Source organism: Capra hircus, chromosome 7, assembly GCF_001704415.2.
Source record: "Capra hircus breed San Clemente chromosome 7, ASM170441v1, whole genome shotgun sequence".
Lineage (NCBI taxonomy): Eukaryota > Metazoa > Chordata > Mammalia > Artiodactyla > Bovidae > Capra > Capra hircus.
This window is the reverse complement of record NC_030814.1, coordinates 66,493,358-66,507,789: the sequence shown is the minus strand read 5'-3', so window position 1 is coordinate 66,507,789 and position 14,432 is coordinate 66,493,358. Positions and strand designations below refer to the sequence as shown.

The 14,432-nt window shown below is 50.3% G+C and overlaps 2 protein-coding genes across 8 annotated transcripts in view; both read right to left on the bottom strand.

The window, feature by feature from the left end:
• On the bottom strand, nucleotides 7,193–10,163 carry LOC102168533 (cytochrome b-c1 complex subunit 10). Its single transcript, XM_005682919.3, has 3 exons — nucleotides 10,031–10,163; nucleotides 7,673–7,816; nucleotides 7,193–7,348 (listed from the first exon to the last, which is right to left on the bottom strand). The coding sequence occupies exons 1-2, from the start codon at nucleotides 10,078–10,080 to the stop codon at nucleotides 7,696–7,698; spliced, it is 171 nt and encodes a 56-aa protein (XP_005682976.2). The 5' UTR covers nucleotides 10,081–10,163; the 3' UTR covers nucleotides 7,193–7,348; nucleotides 7,673–7,695.
• Nucleotides 12,155–14,432, bottom strand: part of TCF3 (transcription factor 3) — a 32,657-nt gene continuing 30,379 nt past the window's right edge. For all 7 annotated transcript variants that reach the window (XR_001918307.1, XR_001918308.1, XM_018050411.1 and 4 more), the window contains one exon: nucleotides 12,155–14,361. Coding sequence is in view for 5 of the 7 variants with exons in the window: in XM_018050411.1 (XP_017905900.1) it covers nucleotides 14,219–14,361 (143 nt within the window). In the remaining 2 variants the exon portion in view is untranslated. The remainder of the gene's footprint in view (nucleotides 14,362–14,432) is intronic.

Sequence of the window (14,432 nt, the reverse complement as noted above, 5' to 3'; positions counted from 1 at the left end):
ACTTTGGCATCCCCCGTCTGAGGCGCATTTGTAAGGTGACCACGGCCACCTCCGTCACCGCCAAGGCCCACGCCGATGCTTTTCATGGACTCATCTCTCAGACGCGCCCAGCCCCACGCCATATCCTTCTTCCGCCTCCCTCTTGGTCCACCGCATTCTGTTTCCAGTGGGTCTCTAGCGATCTTCTCCGGAAAATCTCCGGTCCCTTCTTATGTCTCCTCACACTCCCTTGGGCAGCTTCCCCTGGCTCCGCTGCTCCCCCAGGGGCTGAGCCTGGGCGGTCTTCCCAGGGCAAGGTATGTTCAGAATAAGTACTATATGACGTGATGTGGGCCCAAGCTGTGGTTCAGTGGCCAGGAGTGAGCTGGACGCTCCCGTCAGGCTTTTCCGGGCCTTGCCGGCCCGTGGGGAAGTGGAAGGATGCGGGTGGGGAGAGGTCTGGGCTCTCCCCGAGGGCAGACCAGCTGGTCGCTGCAAGGCCCTAGACTCCCTGCAAAGTTGCAGCACTGGGTCTTCCGGTCTCTGCTCTGCTTGAGTCGGTGCCTGCGGCGGATCTCGCAAAGATAGAGGCAGACAGGGTTGCCACTATGCTGATTAAAGTCGCCCGGCTAAACATGCAACTTAGTCGTTAACTCGCTTTCTCTTCTGGCGTTCCCAAGGCGGGTAACTGGGGCTTGTTCTCCCAACAAACAAAGGACAAGGGTGGTCCGGCGCAGCACCCTGAAATGGGATGTGATGCGTGGTCATTATCCGGTTATACAAAGCTGGTTTCCAGCACCGTGATTGCTTCGTTTGTTGCAGTTTCAGGCCCGAAATTCCAGGCCTTCGAAGGAAACGCTGGGCCTTGCAGGGAGGTGCAGTTGCTTGTCACTTGTTGTATTTCTCCCAGCGCTCGATGTGGACTTTATTTTTCTTATTTTAAGAATTCGTAGTTGCGGAAAGATAGACAGGATGCATGTGTAATCAGATGATAAGCACTGGGTGTAAGACGCTTAAAGGAAATAAGTTGTCTATCTCTTCTTGCTCGCAAGGAGCCCCCAAGCCATCTGCACTTTTACTGCTTCTTGGTGCACATTCAGCTGAATTAGCTTAGTCAATTCTGGGTTTGATCCGTGTTCTTATTTTTTTGTGTTTTGGAATTTTTGAGAACGGCATAAACATAGTGTTTTTAAACTTTTTATTGGATACCGATTTTCAAAGGTTAAGCTCTGCTTTATGCAGTTGTTAGCCAAAATATGGCAGTATCCCGCTATGTTGTGGGAGTACCATCTTTGAGCTTGTCCATATCCAACAGATTTGTACTCCCACTCCCGGCCGCCACTGTAGTATTGCTCCTGCCCCACTGAGCACCACTAGTTGTTGCTTCGTGCGTCTGTATATATTGTGCAGTCTGCTTTCTTGTTATAGTTATAATTACTAGTTTGCTGTATTTTTAGATGTCGCCAATATGAATATGCATACAGTTACTTCTTCAAATCTAATTTTGTTATTTTTGATGGCTGAGTAATATTCATTGTATTGTATACTACCACACAGCATACACACAGAGACGATCATATATAACCAGCATGCTCTATTATCCATTCATCTGTTCAATGCGACATTTAGGTTGCCTTCTACTGGCCTTGGCCTATTGGTAAAATATAGCCAGCAGCAGTAAATAGTGCTGCTCTGAACACTGGGGTGGCTTGTATATTTTTGCAATACTATTTTTATTTTTGTTTTGTTTTTTGATATAATACCCGGGAGTGCAGATTTGCTGGATCTTATGTAGTACTATTTGTTAGTTTTCAGAGGAACCTCCCTGCTGTTCTCCACAGGTGGCTGTTACCCAATAGTTACATCCCTCACCAACAAGGCAGTAAGAGTTCCCTTTTCTCCCACATCATCACCAGCATGTGTTATGGTAGACTTTTTTGATGGATAGCGCATTGTGACAGTTGTGAGTGATACCCGTTTCGTTGGTTTTGATTAGGTGTTTCTCTCGAATTGATCATGCTGAGACAATTTTTTTCATATGCCTACTGGCCCTTTGTTTAATTTTTGAGAAGCAGCCAGGCCTCCTGTGTCCACTCGTGCGCTGCCCTTTCTGTTTCCCCCCAGGGCAGTGAACAAAACGGCTCTGATCTTTCCACACCTTCCAGAGGTTAGTCTGCGCGGTGTTTTGACAGTCGCACACGACAGGGTGTGTAAGTGTCAGATCAGCAGGCATAGGACATCAAGCAACCAGCCGCGCGCCAGCTCTCTTTGCCCGCAGGGAGCTGACGCCCAAGACATAAGATAGGTGGCCTGTGGGTGCTACTTGGCCCCTAAGCCAGGCGCCCTGGGATATGTCCTTCGAGGACTGCTCCAAGAGGCCCTAGACACAGAGGAGGTGGCTGACCCGGAGGTGCCGGTGGCAGATGCCAAGGGGAAAGGCGCAGGAACACTGACGACGAGGCGACGGGGCTGGCAACTCTCCTGTTGGTGGCCCCTGGCTCTTTTAAATATAACTCTGTTGCCTTGGCCTACTGCCCAGTCCCTGACGCAGACACCGCTCTTTCCTGGCCCATACTCACACAAGGTGAAAAGGCTAGAATATCAACCAGTGAGGCTTAAACCATGGTGAGAGGACCTTTGGAAAGACTTTCAGAGCAGGGTCTCGCTCCCTGCATCTGGCTAACCCATGGAGGGGCTGTCCAGGCCCTGTGGGGTATGCGAGCAGCATCCTGCCCCCTCCCATCCTAACTCATGCCAGGAGATCCCCCCCAGTCATGACGACTCAGGACATCCCCAGCCAAGGGTTCCTCCAAGCTGATACAAGGTATGTGTGGCACTCACCTGAGGTGAGAAATTTAGTGAGCACCAAAACGTCAAGATTTATTGAGCACTTAATGTACTATTTTAACCATTTCAAAATGAAAAAATCCATGTGATGAGCAAAATGTCAAAAATTTTTACTGAAGTATAGATTAATAGTGTTTATGCACTGCACAGCCACAGTACATGTGTTATACTGCCACACGTCAGTTATATGCTAGATATATTCTTTTTCATATTCTGGGTTGCATGATGGTTTATCATGGGATGAATTAGAGTTCTGCTTTGCTATACAGTAGGATCTTGTTTATCCAGTCCTTATATATAATAGTTTGCATCTGCTTGTCCCAAAAACTCCAGTCTTCCCTCCCATCCCCTCTCCTCCTGGCAACCACAATTCTGTTCTCATATCTCTGGAGTGCTGTTTCAAAAGATAGTTCATTTGTGTCATTTTAGATTCCACATATTAAGTGATATCATTATGGTATTTGTCTTTCTGACTTTACTTCTTGTATTATTCTTATCTCTTGTGTTGCATCCATGTAGCTGCAAGTGCTATATTTCATTCTTTTTGAATGGCTCCGTTCCGTTGCTGTGTGTGTATCACATCGTTCATCGATTCCTCTGTTGATGGACACCTAGGTGGCTTCCATGTCTTGGCTGTTGTAAATAGTGCTGCTAATGACATAGGATGGATGTATCTTTTCGAATTATAGTTTTTGCGTATATGCCAGGAGTGGGGATTACTAGATCATATGACAACTTTTTAAAAATTTTGGTCGCACACCATGGCTTGTGGGATTTTAGAATCCCCTACCAGGGATCAGATCTGGCCCTTGTAGTGAAAACACAGAGTGCTAACACTGGACCACCAGGGAAGTCCCTATTTTTTGGTTTTATAAGGAATCTCATACTGTTTTCCATAGTGGCTGCACGCAATTTACACCCTGTCCCACCAACACTTGTAGGAGGGGTTCCTGTTTCACATCCTCTCCAGCATTTATTAGCTGTAGATTTTTCTAATGATGGCCATTCTGCTGGTGTCAGTGGTACCTCACTGTGGTTGTGATGTTCATTTCTCTAATAAAATTAGTGATGTTGAAACATCTTTTCATGTGCTTATTGGCCATCTTTGGGAAATATCTATGTTAGGACTTCTGCCTATTTTTCAATTGGATTATTGAATTGTAGGAAATGTATATACAAAATGTCAAAATTTTAAATAGATTAAACAGTGCTGTTTTAAAGGCTGAGAAAAATGAGGAAGATATGCCATTATATGTTTTTATATAGTTTTTGATGGTTAATTTTCTCTCCCAGAATATTAAAGTGGTGGTGGTGAAAAGTTAGCCTAAAATATTGTACTTAATCCAAACCTGCATTTATTAGAATTTTACTTTTTTGCCTTTCACAGGAAGCAACTCTGATATTTTCATTAAAACTATTAACCATCATGAAAATACAGAAAAACTCATGTATGGCGGCGTTCACATTTCCTTTTGTCTCAGGCTTTGAGGGGCCTATGTGGACTGTCCACACCTGTGAGTTAGATATTGTTAAAAAAATAAAATAAGTGTAACTTGTCTCACAATCCATCACTTATTGGTACTCAAGTGAAATCTATTAAATACAGAGATTTAGGTGATGTCTGAAATCACATCACTCCACAGATAGTTATAATGGCAAATGACAGGAACAGAATGTCTCACTCTTCCCTCACAGCTCAGTTGGTAAAGAATCCGCCTGCAATGCAGGAGATCCCGGTTTGATTCCTGGATCAGGAAGATCCTCTTTGAGAAGGGATAGGCTACTCACTCCCTGTATTCTTGGGCTTCTCTTGTGGCTCAGCTGCTAAAGAATCTGCCTGCAACGTGGAGAGACCTGCGTTTGATCCCTGGCTTGGGAAGATCCCCTGGAGAAGGGAAAGGCTACCCACTCCAGTATTCTGGCATAGAGAATTCCACGACTATATCCATGGGGTCTCAAAGAGTGGGACACACTGAGTGACTTTCACTTTCCACTTCAATAGACTGGTTGAGCTTCCTAGGGGCCGCTAGTGGTAAAAGAACCCACCTGCCAATGCAGGTTTGATCCCTGGGTGGGAAGATCTCCTGGAGGAGTATATGGCAACCCACTCCAGCATTCTTGCCTGGGAAATCCTCATGGACAAGGAGCCTGTGGGCTACAGCCCCTGGGATCACAATGAGTGGACACCACAAAAGCAACTGAAGGTGCATACAGTAGACTCGTTAATAAACGTTGGTACCAGGCAGCTGCTTAAAAACTGAGGATGCGGTGTGGGTTTTAATTGAAGTATAGTTGATTTATAATGTTGTGGTAGTTTCAGGTATATAGCCAAGTGATTCAGTTATACACATGCACGTATATATTCTTTTTCATTATGGTTTATTATAAAGTGTTGAATGTAGTTCCCTGTGCTATACAGTAGGTCCTTGTTCATTTCATATATAGTAGTGTGTGTATTGGAGAAGGCAATGGCACCCCACTCCAGTACTCTTGCCTGGAAAATCCCATGGACAGAGGAGCCTGGTAGGCTGCCAGTCCATGGGGTCACTAGGAGTCGGACACAACTGAGCAGCTTCACTTTCACGCGTTGGAGAAGGAAATGGCGACCCACTCCAGTGTTCTTACCTGGAGAATCCCAGGGACACAGGAGCCTGGTGGGCTGCTGTCTATGGGGTCGCACAGAGTCAGACACAACTGAAGCGACTTAGTAGCAGCAGCAGCAGCAGTGTGTGCATGTTAATCCCAAACTCTTAATTTATTCCTCCCTCCCGCCCTTTCTCTTTTGGTAACCATAAAGTTTGTTTTCTATGTCTGTGAGCCTATTTCTTAATAAGTTTTTTTGTATCATTTTTTAAAGATTCCACATATAAGCAATATTATAGATTTGTATTTTTCTGTCGTTTATTTTACTTAGTATGAAAATCTCTAAGCCCATCCACGTTGCTGCAATACTTCATCCTTTTTATGGCTGAATAATATTCCATTGTATATATATACCACATTAACCCATTCATCTGTTGATGGACATGTAGGTTGCTTCCATGTCTTGGCTATTGTGAATAGTACTGCTATGAACATTGGGATCCATGTATCTTTTCAAATGAGTGTTTTCATCTTTTCCAGATATATGCCCAGGAGTGGGACTGCAGGATCCCATGGTAGTTCCACTTTCAGTTTCTTAAGGAGCCTCCGTAACGATTCTCCACCATGGCTAAACCAGTCAGTGTGGGAGGGTTGCCTTTTCTTCACACCTCTCTAGAAGTTATTATCTGTAGACTTTTTAATGATGAAGCTGGGTTCCTTCTGAAGCGCCCTGGCCTCCAGGAAATAAACAGTAGGTGAAAAAGGCTGGTACACAAAAGTACGTAGCGCACGCCACTCCTTGTGTTAAACTGTGTGAAGCTGCTGTGGACTCAAAGTGTGTGTCAGTATGTCTCCCTGAAACGTGTGTGTATATTGACACCCCAGCCCCCCAGTGTGGCTGCATCTGCAGACGGGCCCCCAAGAACGCTGTCAAAGTTAAATGAGGTCAAAAGGGACCTGATCCCCTAGAAGAAGCGTGTCCGAAGAGTCCCCAGAGAGCTCCCCTGCTCTCAGATCAAGGGAAGGGCACGTGAGGACGTGGTGAGGAGGTGGCTGAACCAAGCCTCCAGAAGTGAGCTCAGGCTGCAGCCTCCAGAACCAGGAGAGGTTCACTGCAGCCTCGGCGGCTGGGCCTCTGTTCTGTGGTGGCAGCGCAGGCAGAGTCATGAGATGGCTGTTTTCACAGAGAGGATGTTTCTAGCCTCCTCCGGGACTTGGCAGGTGTTACACAGTCCATCCTCCTGCACCTGCTCGTGTTTGTATCTGTGCCTATGCAGATAGATTCTCAGGTGCCTCCCTTCAAGACACAGAGTCTCCCCTGAACGAGATGTGGAGGGGATGGCCTTAGACTTTTGAGTGGCTTGTAAAAGGCAATTCCCCCAACCTCGCCCACCATGTAGTAAGGAGGCTCAAGTCACACCTGAGAGGCCCACATGGGGAGCAGCCATGTGAGGGGGCCTCGCGGAAGCCCCAACACCTGCCCACCCCACCCCCACCATGAAGCTGATGCCTCTGTTGCAACTTCGTGAGGGCCCCTCAGCCAGCACCCCTCAGACAGATCACTCTCAAACTCTCAACTGTGAGGTAATGTTTGTCCTAAGCCACCAAGTCAGAAGTAATGTTTAGGCAGCAAGAGATAAAAACACCATGCAAGTATCACCCACCACACATCTGAAATGATCAAACCATGTCTGCCAGCCCCTGGGAACCCCAGACCTGTGCAGTTCTGGCACTGAATGGGTCCCCAGGTCACTGCACCCCAGCATGAGCACGTGCAGGCGGGCAGGTTTCAGAGCGAGGTTTAATGCCATGTGCGTCCACACACGGAAGCTATTTCCACCAAAAGAGGAAATAAACTCGTGCCAGGGACTTTCTAGAGTCCATCCAGAGAGCCTGGGCAGTTCCAGATGCAGATGGCAGGAGGCAGCACAGCAGACATCTGGAGGGGGGACAGAGCAGGGTGAGCAGACGCCACTGCCATGTGCTTTCCCATCTGTGAGATGGGCATCCCTCCACCCCGACCAGACCCAGGCAGGCTGAGGCTCCAGGATAGAGCCCCAAGGGGCCACACCCACCCATAGACCCAGGTTGCCATCCTATAGTTCTGTACTACCGGGCAGGGGGCTGGTGCAGGGCCCTGCTCTCAGGATTGTTCAGGTGAGCCCCCTACACCTGCCACCCCAGCCATGGACCTGCAGGCAGTTCTGCTCCTCTGCTGCTCAGGGATCCCAGGCTACCCCCACTGACTGCTGCTGAAACTCACCAGAGGGGCCTGAGGTTGTGAGTTTAGTCATCCTTCTTGAACTTGCCGTTGATGTAGGGCACCCAGTCCAGAATCAGCCGCCAGTCAGTGGCCCATACCAGCCCCACAGCACCCACGGCACCCCACAGGCTCGCCGTGGGGACCCTGCAAAGACAGCAGGGGTCAGGCCTCAGCACCCCTCCAACGCAGCTGTTCATCAGGTGTCTGCCTTGCACCTGGCCCTGCCCCACGTGTGGTGGGACACATCTTGCTGATGACCCCGAGGCAAGGCCATTCCCGTCTGCTTTCATATCAAGATCTGCTTAAGGTTTTATTTGAGGAATTCTGCTAAGAAAAGAAAAGCCCAAGCTCAAGCTTGTAACCATAAGGACAGAAAAAGCTTGCAGGGAGACACATTAGCGAATGCAGTTTACAGCAGCTCCATCCCCGAGACAGCCAATGGACAGAGGTAAGAGTTGTCAGGGACCCATCCTACTGATGAGACCATGGCACAGAGAGGGCAAGCCATGTCCCTGAGACACACAGCCCGCTGGGTGCAGAGCCAAAGCAGGGGCTCCAAGACTACCACACCCCACGTTTACATCCAGCAATGGGCATGGTCAAGGACATCCCCAACAATCCCACCTCCTGGACTGTATACCTCCCTTTGAGTGTCAGCTGGACCCAGTCACACCCCTAATGAATAAAATATGGAGAGGGGTAAATCACTGCGGATAGTGACTGCAGGCATGAAATTAAGGCACTTGATCCTTAGAAGGAAAGCTTTGACAAAGCTGGACAGCATATTAAAAAGCAGAGCCCTCACTTTGCCGACAAAGGTCCATATAATCAAACCTATGGTTTTTCCAGTAGTCATGTATGGATGTGAGTGTTGGACCATAAAGAAGGCTGAGTGCTAAAGAATTGATGCTTTTGAACTGTGGTGCTAGAGAAGACTCTTGAGAGTCCTTTGGAATGCAAGGAGATCAAACCAGTCAATTCTAAAGGAAATCAACCCTGAACATTCATTGGAAGGACTGACTTTGGCCATCTGATGTGAAGAGTTGACTCATTGGAAGAGACCCTGATGCTGGGAAAGGTTGAAGGCAAAAGGAGAAGGGCGCAGCCAAGGATGAGATGGTTTCATCACCACCTCAATGGACATGAGTTTGATCAAACGCCAGAAGACAGTGGAGAACAGAGGAGCCTGGGTGTGCTGCAGTCCATGGGGTAGCAAAGAGTTCACTACTTAGCAACTGAACAACAGAATCAGAGCCACCTGCCCTCGACCCCACCGTCCTGGCCACTGGCCTTAGGGCCTGTGGATGCTCACAGAGGGAGGTGGCAACGAACCTGACCTCCAAACGGCACCCAAGGTGATGCTGCTGAGAGTCCCTCGTGGGCCTTCCTTACACCCTCAACACCTCTCCTCCATTTCTCACAGGAAGACACCAGGGCTCTGAGAGGGGCTAAGTGCAGGGTCTCCATCTGGTGAGCATGTATGCTCGGAATCTGACACAACCGCACAGTGCCTCCTTGCGGTGAGTCCTGCTTCCCGGCCTCCGGAAGCCAGTGTAGAGTGCAAGGCTGCACCCATTCCTCTTTAGTTTTTACATCAATCTCCTGTCATGGATCATACCGTTTTAGTTTTTCCTTGTCCAGGGACTACAGTGTCAGCCTGCAAGGTTCTGTTTATCGCTGTCTCTGGCACCCAACGCAGTGCTAGGTGAGAGCACACACTGGTGCTCATTGGGTGCTGATGAGGGTGTCGCTGCTCTGATAAGGCAGACAGGGACAGATAGATAGACGGTAATCGAGGGCTCGAGCTGCCCCGGGGGAGGGGCGATAGGGGTCTCTGGTGGTCCCACCCGACGCCAGGGACCGCTTTTCGGCCTGAGTTGCCCCAATTATAAAGTGCCACTGTCACTGTCCACCCGAAGGTCCCTAGCAGCGCCGCCGTCTAGGGACAGTCCCCACGTTTCACTCTCCCTGCCATGGCTCGAGGACACGACTGCCGAGTACAGGTCCCTGTTTCTCAGCGCCCCACGTTGTGGGTTCCCCAATCCCGCTGCCACGTGGGGCCACACCCATTCCACCCGTCCCCCACGGGGACCAGGGACAGATACAAGTGTCGGCTTCACAGCAACGTCAGGCAGAAAAGAAAAGCCAGGAGCGCACAGAGTCGGTTTCCAGGCTCCAGGAGCTGAGCGGGGGCGCTGGGCGCGGACCGGGTGGGCACCATCGTGGCCCCTAGGTGGAGCGGGTTGGGGGCCCGCCACACGAGTGTGCCCGGGGAGACCACGCAGCCGGTCCGTGCCTCATTTCCCCATCTGGGACCCGGAAAGACAAGGGGCTCGGGGACTCGGGCTACGTCCTCACCAGTTTCTGGCCAGCTGGCGGTAGCGCGGGCCCAGGAACCTGGTCAGCATCGCGGCGCCTTCCCTGCTCAGGGTGACCCTGGCCCTGCCGATTCGGGCGCACTGCGCAGGCGCGCTAGCCGCAGCGCGCAGGCCCGCAGGGAGGCCCCGCCCTGCCCCGCCCGCTCCAGGGAGAGCTGGCAGTGGGACACCTTGAGACCGCCGCCGCTGCGCACGCAGATTCACAAGCTATTTACACTAACTTCCGGGAACGGTCTGAAGAACTGACTGGAATGGGCGGGCCCTGGAGGCCGGGCCTTGTGATCACGTGATGCGCAAAGCTGGCTCAGCCTCTGGCTGTCAGAGCGTCCGGAAGGTGCGCAATCCGCAATTCGCGGCGTTTTGTGTTTGTGTCCCAGTTAGGTGCTAGAACTTTACTTTTAGTTAAAGAAACTGAGACCTGACGGGGAAGCGACTCGTCCAGAGTCGCACAGAGGGGAAGGGTGGCGATTTGAACTCTCTTTTGGAGGAATTGGGCGTTGTCACTGGACTCGCTGCGTGTGACATCTTGCCAGATGATAGTGCTTCCTCTAGCCTCGGTTTGCTGGCACTAAGTTGTGTGTTGCTCGGAGGCGGGCCCAAAATTGTTTGCACGTTTCGTTTGGGAGATATTCCTCATTCCAGCAGCAGAGGGGGGCCTGGCTCCTCACGCTGTGTGCATTCAGAATACCACCTTTTAGCTGGTGGACCCAGAACAGGCGAGTCCTCGTCATTCTGGGGCTCCAGCAGCGAATGTAGGCTTGGAGATGCGGACTGGACACCGTGGAGTTTGTCTGGCCAGCCCAACCCATCCTCCTGGGATCCGCCCTGGGCACCTCCTGAGACTATAGCCTCAAACCTGCCCCTGGCCGCTGACCAAAGGGTTGGTTAGAGACCACGGTCTGGGCACGACGGATGCTCGCTGCTACTGAGTTGAACATAGTTTCTCTGCCTTTTCAGATGCCCTAGGATTTCTTACGTTGGAATCAGAGAGGACCTGAAATAGGCTCTGTCCTTGATGGAAAACCTAAAAAGTGGGATTGAGGGGCCACCCTGAAGATTGTAGAATCTGAGACAGAGATTAGAAAAGATGAGCAGACATGGGCATAGAGGCCTTCGGGCTGCAGGTCCTGGATCCAGCAATTTCTGAAGCTCTGCCACGTTGCTCCTTGTGCTTAATGCACTTCAGCTCAGGGGGCAGAATGCTTTTTTATTTCAAGTGATAAAAATCAGATTAAGAGGAAGTAAGTAAGGCATGTTAGGTGACTTCAGGCTCAGCTGCATCCAGGAATCTAGCAATATCATTACATGCTGTCTCTCCATCTCTCAACTCCTGCTTTCCTCTGTGTTGCCTGTACTCTCTGGTGAACTCTCTCTGAGCAGAGGCACTCAGAAACTCCTGGTTGACATAGAAACTCCGGGTTGACATTCCAGCAGCCCTTGTAGGAAGATAGCACCTCTTTCCCAATAATCTCAGAAAATGCCCCAAAGCTGGTCCTTACTAGCATGTTGTGGAAACAGAAGAGCCAGCCCTTCTCATTTGAGGATGTGGGCTAAAATTGGAGGAGCCCCAAAATAGAATACGAGGATTCTGTGACCAGAGAGATGGTGAATAAGCAAGAATGGTTGCCCTCCCACCCTCACCCCTAGCCACCCCTGGGTTGCATGTAGGATCCCCGTTTGGCCCTCAGGAAACCGAGCTCTTTTCTCACGTTAAATTCACATTACATACAATTAATGCAATGGCAGGTAAGAGGGGTACCTGGACACAGACCCACAGGGAGAGGCCACCTGAAAATAGAGGTGGCGATCAGGGTGATGAGGCTGCAAACTAAGGCACACCCTGGGCCCCTGGAAGCTGGCAAGAGGCAGGAAGGACCCTCCTGTGAGGGCCAGGAGGGAGCATGACTACCACACCTGAAGCCCCATCCCCGGAATCCCTTAGGCCCGCGTGGAGCTGTTTCAGCTGCTCTGGGAGCCATGCAAGCGCACACAGGAAGTGGCGCCATCCCTGGAGCGTGTATGCCCAGTGACGCCCAGGCATCACCTTCCTCACCCCTTTTCATCCAGAAGCACAAAACAGCTGAAAGATCAAGGGAGAGCCAAGTATTGTCATAAAATGTCATTTATTGCTACAGTGCTGTTATGTACAGGACAGGTTGCCAAATCGACTCTTAAAGAGGATCACTATTAAAAGAATCCAGCCAGCTGTGTTGAGTTGTATAAAATTATTTTACTTAAATTTTTTTTGTTTTAAAAAAAGTCAGTTATCCTGAGGCACTCAGAGCACAATTTTCCTGTAACTGTGATTCTTCCCCCTCCCTCAAGGCTTTTTCCCTGGGCTGGGTTAATCTCATTTTATATATATATATAACATATAAAACTTAAATTATATATGTGATAGAGTTCAGAAATCTGTGGGCCTCAGGGAGCTGCAGAGGGAAACTGAAGCAGCTTCCCCAGAGATAAGACCCACAGACCAGAGGGATCACCTAGGAGTGTGACTTGGTCTTGGCAGGAGAGCCCAGGGGAACCCCAGGAGTCCAGAGGTGGCCCCCCCAAGCTGGGATATCCCACCCATCCTGGTCTTGGGGTTTCCTCAAGCTTCTCATGGGATACCCAGCCACAGGGGCATTCCAGTCTTGGGGGACAAGCAGCCCCAGTGCTTGGGGAATGAGGGTGGGAGTCTTCGGGTAGATGCCTGGGACGCTGGTGGTGTGGGGTGCCCACAGCCAGCCTGGGGGGTCCATAAGGCCTCTGTGCAGGAGAGAAGGGAGGGCAGGTGAGATCCCACTGGGCCTGACTCCATGCCTAGGTGACACAGAGTGACCATCTTGGACTTTCAGTTTAAGTCTGGGATGGTCCCAGCAGTCCAGGTTGAATTGGCTCCCTTGAACACAGGTGAGAAGGGTACATGGGGAGGCTTGGGAGCTGGCACTTAGAGCCTGAGGGTAGCCCACCCTCCAGGGTTGCAAACACACAGACCAAGGGCCTTTCTAGGCAGGCACCCTGTACATCCCCACCCCCCCAACATACACATCAGGACAACCACTTGGAGAGCGGGGGTTTCTGTGCTAGAGTTCGAAGCAGGGGCTCAGGTCCCCTGGCCAAATAGGTGAAGATGTACAAGCCCTGAGCCCAGGAATGCTGGTTTTCACAAAGTCCTATCTTGGAGAGGTCCACAGGCTCGGGGCTCAGTGTGGGGCTAGCAGCAGGACGGAGGGACGGAGCTGCTTACAGGGGAGGAACCTTGACCTTCTGAGCTGGGATCATCCCTGTCTCCACTGAGATTCCCCATCAGGGTGAGGCCCACCCACCATTTCACAGAGAGCAAATCTTAGAGAACAGGCCCCCCACGTTAGAACTGGAACAAGATGGCAGCAACCACCCGTGGGACCAGCAGCTCTCAGAGAGGATGGGAGACCACAGGTCTACATGAGGTCTTTTTTTGCCATGCTCCACTGCACGTGGGATCTTAGTTACCAGACCAGGGATGGAACCTATGTCCCTGAATTGGGAGCATAAAATTTTAACCACCGGACCGCCAGGGAAGTCCTGGGGTCATTTTAATACAATTTTTAATAATCTGGTTGATAATGAAATGCAATGCTAATTTCTAGAAACAGCAGCAGAAATAGCAAGAGACAAGACACTTTATACAAAAAAATTTGCTTACAAAACATATGCAAAAAAGCTAAAAAAAAAAAGCATTCTAATTTTCTTCTACGTTATATATATATAAAAAAATCTCGTAACTAAGGTTCCTTTTATTTTCCTTAAAAACAAAAACAACGATTAGGCTTAGGCACGATTTGCTGCTGGCTCCGAACAGCTTCTCCCTCCCGTGAGCAGCATGTTTGACCTCATACTTAACTTAAGGCATCTTTTTTTTCTTTTCTGACAAAGTGTATATATTTCTGGCTTGCTTTCTTGCTTGGTTTCAGGTTCTATTGCCAAAAACAAACAAACAAAAATGCTCCTTTGGGCCCAGGCCCGGGCGGCAGGGCCTAGACACAGTTTCAGGATCCATCCGGTAGGAGACCTGGTGGCCGGGCCCGGGGCGATGCTGGCTCGAGGTTGACCTCGGGCAACGTGGGGCGGGGATCTGGCCTCCGGCGTGACCGTCTCAGGTAAGACCGAGGTGGGGTCACTTGTCCGGGCAACATTCCTGTCACAGGTGCCCGGCAGGGTTGTGGGCCTCGCCCAGGCCGGGGTGGGCAGCCGACAGCACCATCTGGGGGTCTCCAACCACGCCTGATACCTTCTCCTCTTCCCTGCGCTTCAAGCAGGCCGCTTTGGGGTTCAGGTTACGCTCTGAGGGGAAGGGAGAGCACTGTGGGAGAGGGTCCACCGGGGAGAGGGGAAGAAGTGCACCTCCGTGTCTC

Excerpts from the sequence above, each read along its gene's own strand:
- LOC102168533 (XM_005682919.3), bottom strand. The coding sequence starts at position 10,080 with ATGCTGACCAGGTTCCTGGGCCCGCGCTACCGCCAGCTGGCCAGAAAC. Across the intron at positions 7,817-10,030 it reads CGCCAGCTGGCCAGAAACTG|GGTCCCCACGGCGAGCCTGT; the intron begins GTGAGGACGTAG and ends CTGTCTTTGCAG.